Genomic DNA, 17,132 nt, shown 5'->3' on the forward strand with positions numbered 1-17,132 from the left:
TCAGGCCTGAGCCGCGCGGCACAGCCGAAATCATGTACCTGGACGCCATGATGCCCTGTTGAGGGCCACTCGAAATCAAACGTTTGACGAATGCTGGAATCACGGTGAGAGCAATTGGCTGAGAGGATCTCTCTCTCAGCGATGACCAAACACATGTGCCACGGTCAACGAGTTCTAGAGCAGTACTTATACCATCGCCTCTGTGGCCAGCATAGTGACATCTTACGAGAGGGAATACATGTCTGGGCAAAAAAGGAATTGAACTGATACATGGTCACCCAGTGCATACGAAATGCTGAAAAGATGAAGAACCAGAGGCTTGCGATTGCTGTGGAATTCACCACCACCCGCCTCGACACACAATTTCTTGGACCCCGCCGAGATATCCAGTCATGGCCTCGTTACAAGCATGCATCACTGGCCCGGGCAATCTCTCAAGAGGACAGACTAGCGTTAAGAGATTCCAGGAACTTCAAGCGCAGCTTCCTCCCAAGCCCGAATCGAGGGACCTGAAACAGCACAGGTTCACCGCAATCCACTCGCAGTGACAAAAGCCAGTCATCGCTCTTAGCAATGCACTGCAAGAGCCCTTGGCTCCTCTTCTTCAACACTCCAGAGTCATGGGGACCTTGAGCATTCAATAACAGGCTGGCAACAGTTAAGGAGCGGCGAGCCGAATGTCCCCGGACCAGGAAGAACATCGGAAGAGGAGCAACGGAAACAAGTGAAGAGACTGTCGCAGGAGACCTTCGAGGCGTGCATAAGAGATCGTACTTAGGGTCTTTCAGGCAAAATTGGCGCCTTTCACGAGCAAGAAGATCGCGGTTTAGTCTGTGCTTCAGATGAGGCTGGACGAAGCTGCGGTGGTTGACCCTGGGCCAGAGATGGAGGAGGTGGTTTCCGCCATTCGGTTGCGCAGGGTAGCAAGGAAACAGGGACAGGGCGCGGGCAACAGTTGCTTTGATTTTGTATCTTATGCATAAGTCCGGACATTGCCTGTTGTTCTGTCTAGTCGGTCATGCATACAAGAGACGTCGGAGTAGTACCCATCCTTGTGATTGGCTGCACCTTTGCAGAGGTTCAAAAGTTCTTGTGGCGTTGAATGCAGCAGCCAATCTGCGCCATGGTTCCAGTGCCAGCTCATGTTGGGGGCCAGAATATGTGTACAGCCACCTACTCCTAGGCGACCTCGCTCTGAAACTCACGCCCCTAGCAAAAGTCCTACACAATTGAAACAATGGGCTCCGTGTCAGGTGCCCGGTCGATGTACTTATGTCGACCACGCACCTTGTGTTTGTGTTGGAGGCTGTCCCCCTTCTCAATCAATCTTCCTGACAGTGGATGTCCACCTGCTGCCGCCGCCATCACCCGAGAATTGGTGGGTTCATCAGGCTGAGATCATGGCTCTGATCTCTCAATCCGACGTCCACATGTACGAAGACTTTGGAGCCTTTGAAGTTGACTCCGGCACTACCGATACTTGTTCCGCAGGCCCATCCGTCGAGCCACTGAACTCCGGTGTCAACGACCAAGATTCCCTGGAAGATGTTGCTCCAGCGTCAGACCAACTGCACAGTCGACTTCCATTACCTCCGCGTCTGAGGAGGCCAGTGATATCACAGATGATCTGGGAGGGCCTCAAGTCAATCATCCAAGATCTGTATATTCGTCAGCAGCTCAGTCTCGAAGAAGTGCGACAGAGGATGAAGGAGCAACATAATTTTGATGCCACGTAGGTCACGGAAGGCAGCTGAGCTGCAAACTTAGCTGACATCGACAGCGAGCAAATGTACAAGAAACGTCTACGGGACTGGGGAGTGCGAAAGAACTACACCCAAACGCAGAAGCTAGAGGCCATCAAACAACTGCGCGAAGCACCATCCGACACCTGTGGCAACTTGACGTTGCAGGTGAACGGCACGTCTCTCAAGGAACGTCGATTATGGCGCCCTGTCATGCAAAAGCGGAACCGTGTCATCCTTGCTCCTCGACCTTCCCCAGCCTCCAGCACAAACGCGCGTAAGCGGCTGGGGCGGTTTGGGCATACACCTACACCGCAGCACCTTCAGCTTCAAGTCGGCCACCAGACTCAGACCGTTGAGTCATTACTGAGATATGCCCAATCATATCATTCGTGGTATCAGGCACAAAACCAGATCAAGGTTCAATATGGGTACACTTTGCGACTTCAGAAAGTATTCGACGGACTGAGGAGTAGCATTGGTCTTCTTCACAGAGGCGACTCCGTGGCATTTTGCCTTATAAATCTGAGTTGTTCTGACTTTTATGCTCTCCTGCAGGCCCAACCATTCCAGTTGCTGCCAGAAATCATTACCTTGTCCGGATACCGTCGACTTTTCCCCAGGAAGTACGAGAAGGTAGTAGAGTCCGTCCTCAAATTCTTCGCTTCGTTAGCGAAGACAACCTTGGGAATGTCGCATCCCATAGCCAATTTCGCGACCATCCTTCTAGAGGTTGACCCAGAGCATTTTGCTTCGTGCTTGAGGCGGTATGCAGAACTCCTGCTTGACCAAACGAAAACAGTTCGCAACGCCATGGACTCCGCAGGGATGCAGCTAGCCATAATTGACCTTTTCGAAGCGGCCGGGCAACGTGACATGGCATCTCGCTTGTGTCGGCGTCTGTGGAAGGCTGTTCAGCCCGATCCTTTTGTTCTGACTCCGGTGCGCACAAGATTGGTAGAAATGACGGTCCGGTTGGCAGTAGACGAAAAAGACTACTCAGCGGTCGAGCAATTCCTCATGCAGATAATCAGCGGCAGCGTTGTCGCTACTGGCAAGCAGAACGGCAACACCGACAGTACCCTTGCTTGTCATTTCCTGGGATGGATGTATCTTGGAAAGGGACAACTACCAAAAAGCGAGCAGTTTTATCGCTTGGCAGTCGATGGTGCTTTGCGGATTGGGGGCTTCCCTCATTCGGCCATTTTGGATATGTTAAATCAGTACGAGACCATTCTTTGGAAATCTGGAAAGGAAGAAGAGCTCGCACAGCTCCGGAGGGAGTACCGGGGCATCTGGGCGCCATTGGACGAATGGAGACTCGACCATGATCTTCAGGGGCGGACGCCTTTGCCCGGCGGTCTTGGATGAGTGTCCTCTCCTCCGCTTCGTGTGCAATACTTCTTGGAAGTTGGGAGGGTATTCGTTCGCTCCTGGCGCAAATGGGAAAAGCACAAAGACCAGGAAGCGGAGAGCGGGTTACGAGTCCGTTGAAGCAGACAGAGGCGTGAACTGGAGGGAGGAGGACAGCCTCGCAAGCGTCCCGAGAGTATCCCGCTGGACGTCATTGCTCCCCGTGTTCTGCAATGGAGAGGTGCACAACGGATTGGTTTCTTCCACAGTCTCACACCACGACGCAACGGGAATTGGGGAAGTTTCAGGGGGAATGTGGAATTCGGTATGGACATGGACAAGACTACGAAGTTGATGACGAATATGACGGCATAATTGATGTTGGCATTGGCCTTAACATTATGAGCACTGGCATTTGCAAGCGATGACTGATCGTACGGGCAGGGAGGACTTGAAGTTCTGTCAGAGCCAGAACCCATGAGGACGGGAGACATTCTTGGCCCTGGGCAGTCTCTGGTGACTTGGAGATGGTGGCATTTTCTCTTCGGTTTTCTTTCTGGTCATTCACTAATATGGTCATCGTCCGATCAAGACGGAAAATTGAAGCGAGTTGGAATGTTAACGTTCTAAGACTGAGAAGGGAATTGATGACTGACAGTGTATGTACCGAAGGAGGCAAGTCACTGAGTCAGTGAATGAATGAATGAATCAGTGAGTGAGTGAAGACGTCAAGTCCCGCCTTTGCTTCCTCCTGGGTTGCAGGCGAGAGACAAAGACCCAATAGCCAAATCCCAAGGACATGAACGAAAATCAACACTCATGCATCCCTCTGGTACAACTGGATCATATCCATCCTGTTCATACCTTCTCCCAGATGCCGCTCTCACTGCTCAACGACTGGAACCCCCATCCCGACGCGGACGCCGAAGCTGAGCCCGAGGCCGACAGCGGATGTCCTGCCACGGATGAGCTGCCAGCGCCAGCAGGAGTCCCGACTCCACTTCCGCTCGCGCTACCACTTGCATCAAGTCTCATGGACTTGGACATCTCATCCTCAGACCGTGAAGCTGTCCTTTTTCGATTCCATCCCATCATCAACCCAACCAGTCCGCCAGGCATTAACTTGCCTACATAGTCATAAAGCCTGGCACCACTGCCGACAAAAATGACGTTTGGTCTTGTGTTTGAAGTGAATTCTAGGGAAGCGTACCCGAATGGTCTATATGTCTGCGGCGGAGCAAGTGCATCGAAGACCGCGTTGTGAAACTCTCTCGCTGAGGAGCCACGGATGAAGCTCCTTTGGCCGAGTGATTTGCGTTGATGAGCAGCACGTTGCGACGAGTGCCAGTGAGAGCTGCTATGCGTAAGCGCTGACGACGGACCGGGATTGAGCGTCGACTGAGTGGGCGTTGTTCTTGACCAGGAAGTGACGGAGCCCATATCGAAGTTCCCAAGCTTCAGTTCTGAAACAGTGATGTTTGCATTTGCTGCCGTGATTTCTCGCCTTAGTGAGGCTGCAAGCGCTGAGAGGGATGATGTAACAAGGCATTCTGGGATTTGACGTGGTGGGGAAAGGCTGTGCGGAATCGACGGGTATGCAATTATGATTGATGAAGGGGCCTTCGGGTCGGGACTGTGGTTTGCCAGTAGGGGAAGGAATTGCTGGACTGTCAAGAGAGGCGAGACGAGGCGGGTGTTGACTGTATCCACTATATCGGAAGGTGGGAGCAATGCTAGTGGTCCTTCGCTGTATCCTGAGCAGCCGGGGAAGACGATGAGGCCGGCCAACGTCATGTTCCCCATGGAGGAGCCTGAGCGGTGCGAGCTCCTGCTGGGTGATGAAGATCGAGATGACTTTATGAGGAGATCACGGATGGATTCCAGATTCGGATGCACGTCGACCGCAGGGTTAGGGACGGTAGATGTTAAATCAATCCAGAGCGGACGGAGGTCAGCTTTTGCTTCTTGTTGTACCAGGGAATCTTCTTCGGTCGAGGAGACGGTGATATAGACCACGTAGCCTCTGCGTTCAAGGTCGAGTGCCAATGAGCGCGTCAGTGCGTCGTGGAAGGTCGAGCCAGCGAGTATGACAATCTCCTTTTTGGCGCCATTGGGTAGTTTCTTCGCCCGTCTCTTTCTCGCATGTGCTTTCTTCCTGCGGTGGATGAGGTATAGGGTTGTGCCTGTGAACGCCACAACTATGGCAATCGTGGTCCGGTTCCTGGAAACCCAAGCAGTCGTCTTCTGGAGGATCCCTTGAGGCGGGGGAGGTAGACGGGCCGAAAATGGACCTTGGCCTCCGCCGCCCGGTTGACGCGGAGGCCGGAGGGAGTCGGGAATCCAGCTTGCTCGGTCGATGGCGTCGCGGATATCGTTGGCAATGGCATTGGCGTGCTTGTCGACATAGTCTGCTATGCGACTGCCGTAGTGGGCCATGTCCTGTGGGATGGACGCAAGCTGAGGAGTGGTCAGTGATCATGTCGCAGAATGATGCCGGGTGATAAGGAAACCTTACCAGGTCCAGGAATTGCTGGTCGTCACTTGTCATTATCAGACTAGATAGTGGGATTCCTCTGTCATCAAGCTGTATTTGAAGTTGCTGGTGCTTTGGCCAGGGAACAGCTCGACCATCGAGCGTAGGCCGTCAGGTACAACACCGAGTCCACGCTGGCGGCGCGGGGAAGAATGGCAGTCCAACGCAGACCAATCGCAGAGGAGGGACGTCCCATGCCATATTGGATCACGTGGACATTCCTGTCGCCATCAGGCTGAGATACATTACGAATCCATCCTTTGTCTCCCTCAGAACTTGAAGATCAAACAGTTTTCTTCTGGCATGTTCCGGCGGCGTCTTGAGGAGTACCTGACAGCGTGCTACATTCTTGCTTTTCATTCCGTTTGTTCTCCTTGATTTCTCACTGATCCACTTCGCATTCACTAGGTCGTTGTCACGAACAAGGAGCGCCGGCAGTTGTGTGCGAGTAGTGGCATTCTCTCACTACTGAGTTGCAAGCAAGTCCCGGCGTGGAGAGTGACTCCTCTCCATCTCTCTGATTTTCAAATTTCGGGCTTTTGCCATTAGCCTCTCCTTCAGCAATCATCCATCTAGCCAGGAGATGTCGTACGCACGCGGAACAGAACTCGACCCCCTGGTCGACCAATTCCAGCATCTTTCTACGAAATCTCGCGCAAATGAAGCTCTCCACATCCTGAAGAAGACCGCCTCGATAGTGAAGCCCATCATGCGAATCCGCAATTGGCGTGTCGGAATGCTATGCGAATTCTTTCCCGAGGACCACGGACTGCTGGGTCTGAACGTTAATCGCGGCGAGAAGATCTACCTCCGGCTGCGCTACCCCGGAGATGATACGCAATTCCTACCGTTCGAGAATGTGGTGGATACCATGCTGCATGAGTTATCTCACATTGTCCACGGTCCACATGATCAGGCTTTCCATGCCCTCTGGGACAAACTTCGCGACGAGCACGAAACGCTCCTTCGCAAGGGTTATACTGGCGAAGGATTCCTCGGGAAAGGAACCCGGCTGGGTGGTCGGGGCATACCCAGAGCTGAGCTTCAACGACAAGCCCGTGCAGCGGCGGAGAGACGTCGGCAGGTATCCGTCCTTTCGCAGGGCAGCGGGGGGAAAGTCGGCGGTCAGGGGATCTTGCGAGGCCAGAATGCTCGGGAGATAATTGCCGCAGCTGCCGAGAAACGCAATCGCATCAGCCGCGGCTGTGGCAGTGCCATTCCTGATATGGGTCGGAAGATAATGCAACAAGAGGCTATCAAAAAGGAGAAGGTCACCACCACCAAGGCGGACAAAGCGGACGAAGATGAGGCGGCATTGATGCAGGCATACATTGACATGATTCAAGAAGAAGAGGCGCAGATGGTCGGCGCGGGATACATCCCTCCCAGCCAGGACAATCCCACCGGAGGCGTCCAGAAGGGCAACAGCATCTTCCCGCCTGTTGACACGAGATCCCTGCGGGAAGAACAACTTCAGATTGAGCGGCAACTGCAGCAGCAGGCACAGTCGGGCAAGGAGTATGAACCCGAGACAAAGCCAAAAGCGAAACCGAACACCCCACCTCTCCACCACCCGCCGCCAGAACTGCCTCAAGATGAAGAAACCTGGACCTGCGATGTCTGCACCCTCATCAACCCGATCAACTACCTGCTGTGCGGAGCCTGCGAGACAGAGCGACCAGCCATCTACGCGCAGCCTATCCCCACCTCGCCCTTGCCATCAGCATCCGCCAACAGCTCGTACCCCGGACCCAGATCTCAAGCCAACACCTCCCTGCCTCGCTCATCCAAGCCTCCCGCCTCGGGGTCCCGCGCATATAATGCCCGTCCCAACCATCCTTCCTCGGTCCTTGCCCCACGCCTCGGCGCCGCCGATAACATCGCCCGTTTCGAAGCAGCGGCCAAGGAAAAGGCTCAGACCAATCCCCTAGGATGGACCTGTGGCCGCTGTGGAACGTGGATGGAAAATCAGTGGTGGACGTGTAGCATGTGTGGACGGATGAAAGACACTTCATGACCGAAGATTTCCAACACGCAGGGAGTTGAGGGAAGGGGATGTGTGCATTGGTACTTGGAGCCTGCATGAAAACAGATAGGGCAACGGGATTGGGTAAGACGCAAGGGGAATGAACCATGTCCAGTCGAGCTGCCTGGAGCTTACGATAACGATCTTCTTGTTTGAGCGCAAAGATATGCTGCGTGGTCTTCTTTTCTTACCATACCTTGACTAGGGTTGATGGATGTACATGAGCAACGGCAGTATGGACTGCGGAGACGACTTGAGGACAGAAGGCCGTGGGTGTGTCCATGGTGAGAAGGACAACATCATACATTTGATCCAAGGCATACTTTCCTTCGCTGTAGTGCGTGGTATGTACCTTTGCAGCGGGATTGTCAGACAGAGGCACTTCAATGTATAGAAACTTGCAACGCAATCGTCAAGAGGGGCAAGTTTGGGATTGCTATTCCACTCCCTACAGAAGCTCCCACTCCAGGTTCATGCTCTTTCTTGAGCATGGATGGACGTCTAAATGTCTTTCAAGAGGACATGAGGGAACTCGACCATGAATCACAGGCAAGTCAAGACCAGCTGAAGTCTTTAGGAGCCTAGTGATGTGCCAATCTATTCCACTAATCCGGGGAAGGGTTATGTTGGGGACCTGTATGCAAGGTACTTGCTTTGCTGTGCTACGTGGTATCTGAAAGCATCCAACGAACATTATGGGAAAACAAAAGCTGACAGCCATGATACTTGAATCCATCAATATTCCGAACTGCCCAAATTTCGTCCACAGATCAGCTCCCGAGACTAGCCTTCCCTCTGCTGTGCTTGTAGTCACTCGACCGTCTTTGTTCTGCATACTTGGGTCAAAAAGCCCATGAAGACGTAGCTAAGGTCAATTCTTTGCGCTTGGCCTGCGTTATCCAATGTACCAACTGCATGGGATGCCTGCGAGAAAACAGTTGACTCGTCTCATTACTGATGTCTTTGCTCGCGATAACCGGATCGTGGAAAATGATTTCAGGCGTGGACAACCTGCACCTTTCTAAGGATCGTCCTGGAAGAATCTATTTATCATGTTAGGTTAGCTCATCTGGGCCCCGGAACCTGGTTTTCGGCGCAAAAAGGAAGGTGGAAATACTTACCGCATGATGGCTTTGATGCCTCTAGAACCAAGACCATGTGGGGGATAGGCAATCCAGATGGGATCCGCCACAGCACCCATCTTCTCTCGGAATTCGGACTTTCTGGCTAGGTTGAATTGTTTGACAATGGCATCATACGTAGCCTGCAACATCTTCACCTTGGCACCGCTCATATGGTGGCCCGGCGTCAAGTGAGTTGCAGCACCGCCACCAAACGTGACGCTGTTCACCCCAGCGTTGGCAGCAGCGTTGAGAGCATGGGTGGTGATGTACTCAATTGTTCCGGATGGGGCTCCGGGGAAGTCCAAGGTGTACTTGGCCTGCCAGCCTTTACGAGGGGCAATCTCACACATGACCGCGATGCCGCAGAGGACGCCATCTTTGTCTTCGGCGATGAAATAGCGCCTGTGCCTCTCATCTCGGAACAGATCGATGTTGGACAGATGGATCTGGGTTCCTTTCCGGTTTGACAACCAGTCCTTAACCCGGGCGTTCGCACGTTCTTTGATGCTCTCAGGAACAGGCTCTTTAGGATCAAGGTCAATGATCTTGACGCCATCGTTCTGAGCTCTGCGAATCTTCCTTGCAACCTCTGGGTCAGACTCCGCGGTCTTCTTGTGGGGATCAACACGCTCTTCGGCGACGCAAGAGAGTGTTTTCCAACCTAGTCTCTCACCAAGGACTTCCTCCAATTCCGGGCTGATCAACAACCACAGGGGTTTCAAACGTGTCTCTCGCTTGAGCCATTGGAGGAAAGAGACGACGACGCGGTAATACTGGCTTGGATGGCAGAGCGGGTCGCCTGGGAGAATGGCGTAGTGGCCCTCGGGCACGTAGCACACTGCAGCACCAGTATCCGCATGACGCCAGATCTGGTAGCGATCGTCGCCCCAAGATGTAGAGGTTGCATCACCGTAGTTTGCAATAAGGTCGTAAAGGTCAGGCATCTTGCGGTCTTGCACTGCCACTTCCCGCCCACGTTCTTGTTTCCAGACAGGGTTCAACGTGTCCGCTTCGGGATGTCGAAGTTTCTCGACAGCCGGTTTGGCTGGGAATGACTTGGGGTCTCTGTGGAATAATGAGGCCAAGCGAATGTTGCCGAGCTTGAGGATAAGCATGACAATACGCTCAAGACCGACACCGCAACCAGCGTGGGGGGGAGCTCCCCATTTGAAACCTTCCATGTACTCAGCCATGTCGTCAGGATCGATGCCGACCATGCGCATATTGTCTTCGAGAAACTTGGACTCGTGGATACGTTGGCCACCAGAAATGATCTCTTGTCCACGGACGAACACATCGAAAGAGTTGGTGTAGCGGTCGTCATTTGGATCAGGCATGGTATAGAAAGGACGAGCAGATCGAGGGAACTTGTCCAAGATATAATAGTCGGTCTTGTACTTCTCCTTCATAAGCTCACCGAGACGGATCTCGTCCCTAGTGGCGAGATCTTCAAGCGGCGAGATCGGCTCGCCATCTTCATTCAACCAACCCGAGTCGGTGAGAAGCTGGACCGCGTCTTTGAACGGGATTCTAGGCGTTTCATCCAACCAGATGAGATCCTCGCTCGGGAACTGCTCTTTGACAAGTTCGACTTCTTTGCGGTACGTTGTGTAAATGCCCTTGAAAATGCTTTTGAGGGTATTATCGATGATGTCCATCATCTCATGATAGTTTTCCTCGATGGCCATCTCCAAATCGAGACCAGTATACTCGGTCAAATGACGGTGAGTGTTGGAATTTTCTGCTCTGAAGACAGCGCCAATTTCGTAAACTCGCTCAAAGTCAGATGCGATAGCCATCTGTTTAGCCAACTGAGGAGACTGGGCAAGGAAGGCAGGACGGCCGAAATAGTTGACCTTGAACACCGATGCACCGGACTCCGTTGCCGCACCTTGGAGTTTGGGTGTGTGGATTTCCACAAAGCGTTGCTCGTCCAGGGAAGTCCTGAAAAGATTTCCCACCGCGGCTTGAATACGGAAGATGGACTGGGAAGTGGCGGTTCGCAGATCCATGATCCGGTTAGCCAGTCTTACACGGTCAGGAATTTGACTCTGGCGGCCATCGACTTTTTGGTCATCGTCGAGAATGGTCAACTCTGCCTCCTGAACAGAGAAGGGGACTAGTAGCACAATTAGCAACCGGTCATTGGAAACGTTTGACCAAGGAACATACCAGGCTCTGCCCGTTTAACGATGATGTGCAAGTCGGTCACCTTGACTTCTACGTTGTGGATGGAAGCAGACTTGACAGGTATCTGCGGCTTTTGAAGCACACCTTTCACGAGCATGATATTGCCAGTGCGCAGATGCTCAGCCCAATGGATCATGATAGCCGAGACCTTACCAGGTTCCTCCACGAGGACACCTTGGATAGTGGAGATCTGTTGTCTAAAGATCAGGAAAACCAGTTTAGCACCCATGTTCCGCACATGGTGCAGTCTGCAGCGGAAGACGACTTCTTGGCCATCCATCTCTTCGGTGACTGTGCTTAAGTCGAGACGGTTTTGAGTGTGACTAGTCGTCGACTGCATCAATGGAAGCTCGCCATACCGAGCCTTCATTTCTTCCGTCTCGGTTTTGGCGGCATCTTCGAGCCTTTTCTTGATGCGCTCCTCAGAGTCGTCACGATTTTCCAGACTCAGTTTAGAACGATGTTCATGTTTTCTTTGTTTTGCAAGGGCTCTTTTTTGCGCGTTCTTGCTCAAGCCATCGCTGTCAAAGTCGCTCATCTCGGACTCATTGTCGCTGGAGGTGTAGTCTGATCTCTCGCCCAAATGGAGAAACTGGGCGAGGGATCGACGGTGAGGCCCAGGGCTCTGCGAGGAGATGGGGGAGATGTGACCCTCGCTCTTGTCTTTGGGAGTCTCGCTTCCATTGGCGTGGACGTGTTTGGAGAGTTTGCGAAGGACCGACATGATGGCGGTTGGGGGGGGGGGGGGGTAGGAGATTTCCTTCTGCCTACAAAAGGAGGAGGGGTCTGCAGATGAAGTCCAGACGTCTGCAGAAGTCGAGCTGATTTTTGGTCCTGAGATATTCTTGGATGGGCTGGTCCAACCCGGTTTTGGGAGACAAGGCTCTTGAAATGGAGCCTTGATTACGTTGACCCTGAGTGAGCAGTCCTGGAACTGCGCCCGGTGAATGGCTTTGCCGCGGTGCGCAGACCACTCCAAGCTGCGGACACAGCAGAATCAATTGAGCGATGCCGAAAGTGCGGCGATATGTGATTCTACTCCAGAGAGGAGTTTTCAGCGTCAATGCTCAGTCTGGTAGGGGTTCACCGGTTTGTCGTTTCCCGCCAGAGGGGAGGTTGGCTTGCGGCGGGAGGGGCTGCGGGAGGAGAGAGGAGGGCAGGAGGGGAACAAGGGAAATGTATGAAATGCGATAAGATTGGCAGGTGTTTCGTCGCCAATTGCTGGAGTCGCTTGGGCGCTGTTCGCTGTTCGCTGTGCTGCAGCGATAAGCACACAATAGGAAAGCTTGCAAGCAATCAACCTTCCGCAGCAGCTTGCAGGAGCAGGGACTGGCAAGAGATCAAGAGAGGCAGGAAGAGGTAGGCAAGAATATGAGCGGCAGGACCGGAACCTTGTTGTTGGACGGAAGTCGAACGGTTCGCCGAGGAGGGGCCAATGATGCGTCAGAGGCTACTAGGCCTTTTCTTCTTTCTCACCTCTGGGTCGCCCTTCTGCTGTATTTTCTTCGGTTCCCAGGTGGATATTGCATCCACTGGCACTGGCTTCTCTGTCACCGTGATGCCTGCGGGTTTAAGCAGCAATCAGCTGTAGCATTGATGAGTAAGGCGGGGTTGCCCAAACACCCAATCGTTGCAGCATTAGCGTTGCCTGTGATCAAGTAGCAACTCCCGACATCGTTTCGCGGTCGGCCAGCCATTTTCTTCATCGGGTTCTTGCTGAGGTAAGTCTGCTCCCACTGTCACCGCTTCTTGGCCTGCAAATGACTGAGAGGCGCCCTTTGAGCCCGATTTTGTTTGCAGCGCCATCTTGGACGAGATGAAAAGGGGCCCAGTGAGAACGAGCTCAACCGACGGCAGTGCTAGAGACGGCGAGCCTCACTGTGAAGACATTTTCTGTCTCGGGCCCGACCACGTGACACCGCTGTCCGAGCCCCCTCCTCTCTTTCCTTTGTGATTACCGAGCACTGAGACGCCTGAAACCTTGCTTGTGGGGGTTGGGTCCTCGTATGAACCTGAGATGGCCTTGCCCTGGGAAAGGGGGCAGCAGGGAAAGTAAGAGGAGGAATACAGCCGTGCAGGAGAGGTTGGATATATGTGTCTCGCACAGAGAATCCTTGCCCCTCGGAAATCGCACCACATACAGAAGCGAGTTAAAACAAGGCGGAACAAGAAAAGCTTTACTCTCTACGAGGTAGTCTGTTGGCCTTGAAAACCATATGTGGCATTTGTTGACCGATCTTCTCGCAACTCTTACTCTGTTGTCGCAGAGATAATCGCGCCCGATATTGGGGACCGGCTTACTCGGTCCCAGAATGCACAAGGCCCCCTGGGTGAGGTGGCTGGAGCCACCAGGGGAATGGATCAGTCAGTCGCCAGGAACCACTGTTGAGGATCCATCTGAAGAAAGGGGCAGCCATAGCATATCCATACACAGGACGAAAACAACAATGATACGAAGCATCCACCACATCTGGCGCCGGACGCCGACGCAGTGCCGGAGGGAGGGTCGGTAACATTTAGGTAGGTAGGTACGAGGTACAGCCTTGCTGGAACTGCGAACCCGAATATCAAGAGTGATACGAGTAGTCGTCTGGAGCTTACCTAGGTATTGGCCCCTTGTCGTGCAGCCGGGTCGTCATGGAGACTGGATATTGACAGTCCCATCCTGTACTGAGTAACACTGTCCTGTTATACTGGTAGTCCTTCTCCCTTGGTGGTTACCGAGGACCTGAGACGTTGTCTTGAGGCAATTTTTAGTTAAGGGAGGTTCCTCCCCCCGATCGCATAAAACGGCTTCTCTGGGGCACTGGGCCTCTTCATTATTATTCGCCTGGAATTTTCCCGGGCACCCTCTAAGTGGTGCTATAGGCCCGTGATTTCGACCCCTGGCACCCACGATCTCCTGTTTGGCATCACCCAAGCGCTCTCGCGACCCAGACGTGTTGGGGGGTTCCAGACTGCAACCAGCCGAAGCCCACAGCCACAATGACACCACGCGTCATGATAGAGCCCCGATAAGCAGATTGGCCTAGGGGACCTGAATGAAACCTTCTGGATTCGCAAGCAAGACGCCTGGTTCGAGCATTTCATCATCCCTCTATCACGCTGCAAGCCTCCCTCGCAACGGCCCTGCCACCATCAGGTCGCAACAACGAATCAAGCCCCCGATATACGCATCGACTTCCCCAACCAGCCATTTGCAAGCACACCTCGCGACTTAAACGCAATTCAGGTTACCGGCCTAACATTACTGCGCCGCCATCAAGTCACCTACGAGTTCCCTGCGCTTTCTTATTACCCTTCCTCTATCGATGAGCCCTTTTTGAGTTTTCCGGTCCAACATTTGATGAGTGCAGGATCTGGAATTTCAAACCCGACACTTCTGTGCTCTACATTATACCAGTGTCCCTTCTTGCTCTTCGATGCTCCTGTTCGACGAAAAAACTGCTCCGCGCTCACCTCGCCACCATGCCTCGGACGCCCTCGCCCTCCCACCTCAATATGACGCCACCGGGTGAAGAGATACCCATGAACGAAACCAAACCTCAAGCCGAGTCAGAACCAGAAGCAGAGTCTCCGGCAACCAACGTTGAGGCCCAGGACTTTGCTTCGCCCAAGAGTCATGCAATAACCTTCACCGACGCCAGCGCGGCTGAAAATGGCCACACCCTCGAGCCACCGGGGCACATGCTCAGCGAAGTGTTCTCTAATACTTTTTCCAATGAAGAGGAGGAGCGTCAGTTTTCCATGAGACCTCGATCCATGTCTCACCATTTGTCTGCGAAGGATATCCCATCTAGGAGATGGCTGACAATCAAGGCAAAGTGGTGGAGAGGCCTGGAAATGCTAGGCATGTACTTTCATAGCTGGGCCTGGCCTCGTCCTGCGAAACCCGCCTTCAAATGGGGCATTGAGACAGAGACCGACCCGATCGAGCTCTATTTCTATCTCCCTCCGACATACGACGAGATCTTGCAGAGGGATCCATCGCACCGGTTTCCTGTGGTCGTCAACTTTCATGGCGGTGGGTTCTGCTTGGGTGATGCACAAGATGACCAATATTGGGCTCGGGTCGTTCTTCAACATACAAACTGTATCTTCGTCAGCGTCAACTATCGACGTGCTCCCGAGCACCCTTTCCCCACACCTGTCGACGATTGTGTCGAAGCACTTGTCTTCATCGCCGAAAACGCAGAGGAACTGCATATCGACCAAACCAACATTGCACTGTCCGGGTTCTCTGCAGGCGCGAACCTGGCCTTCTCGGCTCCTTTGCGCCTCGCATATCATCGCAAGATGAATGGGCTGGAGAAGTTCCGTTCCAGACCCGTAACCTCGCATAGCGCCGACACCACCGATACGTACGGTGCGTACATGACCGACCACGACGATCAGCACCACGAATTTCACAATTTTCTCACTCCTGTACCCTCGGGCTCAGTGCTGTCCACTTCGAACCTAGTTCGCCCAAGGACAGGAACCCCCCTCCAAATCCGCTCTATCATTGCTTGGTATCCGCTGCTGGATTGGACCATGTCCCGATCACGCAAAATCAGGGAGTCCCTAAATCCCAAGAAATGCCTTTCCAAGACTTTCACCGACTTGTTCGACTTTTCCTACCTGCCCGCACCGGACATGCACGGCGACCACTGTAGCCCTTACGCCTCTCCGGCACTGGCACCCGACGAAATGATTCGGGAAGGCCTGCCTCGCGATATTCAGATGTGGTTATGTGAGTGGGACATGCTCCTGCGTGAAGGTCAATTATTCGCCGACAGGCTCGACAATCTGGGCAAGCGAATCGACCACAAGACGATACCTCGCGTGCCTCATGCCTGGGACAAGTCACCAAACCCCTTCCGCGACCAGAAGGCCATTGATGTCCTTTATACGAAAGCCGCCATGAGCTTGAACCGCGTTTTCCAAGACAGAGACGGAGTTGGTCCCTTCAGTTCGATGAGCTCGCTTCATCCCGACGATCCAATCATCCAAAGACAGCCTAGGAGGAGTGTCGTTTTGCCGATGTGATCTGACTTGGACAGCTCCCGCAGGAAGGATCTATATATGAATCAGCCCATTGTGGCGATTGATACCGGATTCTCGCTTTATTCTAGGAGCCGAGGTGAGAAAAAAAAAAGTTGGAAAGTTGCCACTCTCTCCGCGTTCCGAGCCTCGTGGCCCGATTTGGTGGTCAGCCTTCTCCCGGATCTTCGGATACGGATGGCAGTGTCCAGTCCCGAGAAGATGTCGTGCATGGCATCTCATCAAACTGGTCAGCAACGGGCTCTCGCGGATCTGAATACCAGTCGCTCATCCATGAGCCCTGTTAGCCGAGTTGGGATTTCGTGAGCCACCTGTTGCACCATGTGCGAAACCTGGTCGCTGCGAGGTTATATGCGCTCCATGTCACAGTGCCAGTCTATGAGTCACTTTACTTCATCTCGGTCACGCACATACTTACAAGTATACTCCAGCATGTCGTTGTTACTGTCAGCGTTCTAGCGTCGGTGTCTGGTGTCGATGGAGTCACTGTTCACGATCATCATGACTTCTTCGAGGCTATCCGACAGATGATAGCCAGATTTTTCTATGCTTTCTTTTGCTTTCTTCCGTGTGCAATATGATGGACGCAACCTGAGCGAGAGACACGGGCCCCGGGTGGACGACATGTCGCGGTCGACGCCAACTGGTGCCTGTGCATGAGGTACATGGGCCATGAGGGATGATCTGCATGCAGATACGACGGAATGGAATGTATCAATTGGAAATATGTTAGACTTCTAGAGGTTTAGATACACGCACGAGACTCTGGGGAAAAGTTTGATAAAGAATCATTTCATTGCCCAACGTCATGAACCAAGGCTACCGGCCATCTTCTTTGCTCCGCCCTCGTCTTGTCCGTTCTTCCACCAGAATCCCGATCACTATTCCCCTCTCCTCGCCACCGCGCCGATGTAGGTGTTCGTTTCTCGGTGCGATAATATCCAACACCGCCACTGGACAATTCGCTTCGCGACGGAAGCAGAGTTCTTACAAGAGTTCTCTTACTGCCCAGCAGTCAATATCACCTTCCCTTCCCTGACTTGAATACCATGCATTGTGTCGGCAGATGATTGCCGGCTCGAGAAGTTTCTGCTTGAAGTTGGTGACCACAGGTGGCAATG

At 53.2% G+C, this 17,132-nt stretch overlaps 5 protein-coding genes across 5 annotated transcripts; 3 read left to right on the forward strand and 2 right to left on the reverse strand.

Annotated features, from left to right (window-relative positions):
* The first annotated feature begins 1,230 nt into the window (after window positions 1-1,230).
* PV07_11455 (uncharacterized protein) lies at window positions 1,231-3,771 on the forward strand. Its single transcript, XM_016398896.1, has 2 exons — window positions 1,231-1,732; window positions 1,781-3,771. The coding sequence occupies exons 1-2, from the start codon at window positions 1,401-1,403 to the stop codon at window positions 3,111-3,113; spliced, it is 1,665 nt and encodes a 554-aa protein (XP_016243458.1). The 5' UTR covers window positions 1,231-1,400; the 3' UTR covers window positions 3,114-3,771.
* On the reverse strand, window positions 3,463-5,774 carry PV07_11456 (uncharacterized protein). The gene is made up of 2 exons (XM_016398897.1): window positions 5,611-5,774; window positions 3,463-5,552 (listed from the first exon to the last, which is right to left on the reverse strand). Exons 1-2 carry the CDS (start codon window positions 5,641-5,643, stop codon window positions 3,954-3,956), a joined length of 1,632 nt encoding a protein of 543 aa, XP_016243459.1. The 5' UTR covers window positions 5,644-5,774; the 3' UTR covers window positions 3,463-3,953.
* A 139-nt stretch (window positions 5,775-5,913) lies between these two features.
* PV07_11457 (uncharacterized protein) lies at window positions 5,914-8,107 on the forward strand. Its single transcript, XM_016398898.1, has one exon. The coding sequence runs from the start codon at window positions 6,212-6,214 to the stop codon at window positions 7,643-7,645; it is 1,434 nt and encodes a 477-aa protein (XP_016243460.1). The 5' UTR covers window positions 5,914-6,211; the 3' UTR covers window positions 7,646-8,107.
* PV07_11458 (aspartate-tRNA(Asn) ligase) lies at window positions 8,074-11,712 on the reverse strand. Its single transcript, XM_016398899.1, has 3 exons — window positions 10,951-11,712; window positions 8,776-10,897; window positions 8,074-8,697 (listed from the first exon to the last, which is right to left on the reverse strand). Exons 1-3 carry the CDS (start codon window positions 11,690-11,692, stop codon window positions 8,676-8,678), a joined length of 2,886 nt encoding a protein of 961 aa, XP_016243461.1. The 5' UTR covers window positions 11,693-11,712; the 3' UTR covers window positions 8,074-8,675.
* Window positions 11,713-14,007: 2,295 nt separating this feature from the next.
* On the forward strand, window positions 14,008-16,824 carry PV07_11459 (uncharacterized protein). Its single transcript, XM_016398900.1, has one exon. The coding sequence runs from the start codon at window positions 14,437-14,439 to the stop codon at window positions 15,994-15,996; it is 1,560 nt and encodes a 519-aa protein (XP_016243462.1). The 5' UTR covers window positions 14,008-14,436; the 3' UTR covers window positions 15,997-16,824.
* Window positions 16,825-17,132: the final 308 nt, after the last annotated feature.

This window comes from Cladophialophora immunda, assembly GCF_000835495.1.
Source record: "Cladophialophora immunda strain CBS 83496 unplaced genomic scaffold supercont1.7, whole genome shotgun sequence".
Lineage (NCBI taxonomy): Eukaryota > Fungi > Ascomycota > Eurotiomycetes > Chaetothyriales > Herpotrichiellaceae > Cladophialophora > Cladophialophora immunda.

What these genes read in the sequence shown, in the direction of transcription:
- PV07_11459 (XM_016398900.1), top strand. Translation starts at nt 14,437, where the DNA reads ATGCCTCGGACGCCCTCGCCCTCCCACCTCAATATGACGCCACCGGGT.
- PV07_11456 (XM_016398897.1), bottom strand. Translation starts at nt 5,643, where the DNA reads ATGACAAGTGACGACCAGCAATTCCTGGACCTG. An exon ending in ACCAGCAATTCCTGGACCTG is followed by an intron (nt 5,553 to 5,610) that starts GTAAGGTTTCCT and finishes ACCACTCCTCAG; the next exon opens with CTTGCGTCCATCCCACAGGA.
- PV07_11458 (XM_016398899.1), bottom strand. Translation starts at nt 11,692, where the DNA reads ATGTCGGTCCTTCGCAAACTCTCCAAACACGTCCACGCCAATGGAAGC. An exon ending in CGTTAAACGGGCAGAGCCTG is followed by an intron (nt 10,898 to 10,950) that starts GTATGTTCCTTG and finishes TTGTGCTACTAG; the next exon opens with TCCCCTTCTCTGTTCAGGAG. An exon ending in GGCATCAAAGCCATCATGCG is followed by an intron (nt 8,698 to 8,775) that starts GTAAGTATTTCC and finishes CATGATAAATAG; the next exon opens with ATTCTTCCAGGACGATCCTT.
- PV07_11457 (XM_016398898.1), top strand. Translation starts at nt 6,212, where the DNA reads ATGTCGTACGCACGCGGAACAGAACTCGACCCCCTGGTCGACCAATTC.
- PV07_11455 (XM_016398896.1), top strand. Translation starts at nt 1,401, where the DNA reads ATGGCTCTGATCTCTCAATCCGACGTCCACATGTACGAAGACTTTGGA. An exon ending in CAACATAATTTTGATGCCAC is followed by an intron (nt 1,733 to 1,780) that starts GTAGGTCACGGA and finishes TGACATCGACAG; the next exon opens with CGAGCAAATGTACAAGAAAC.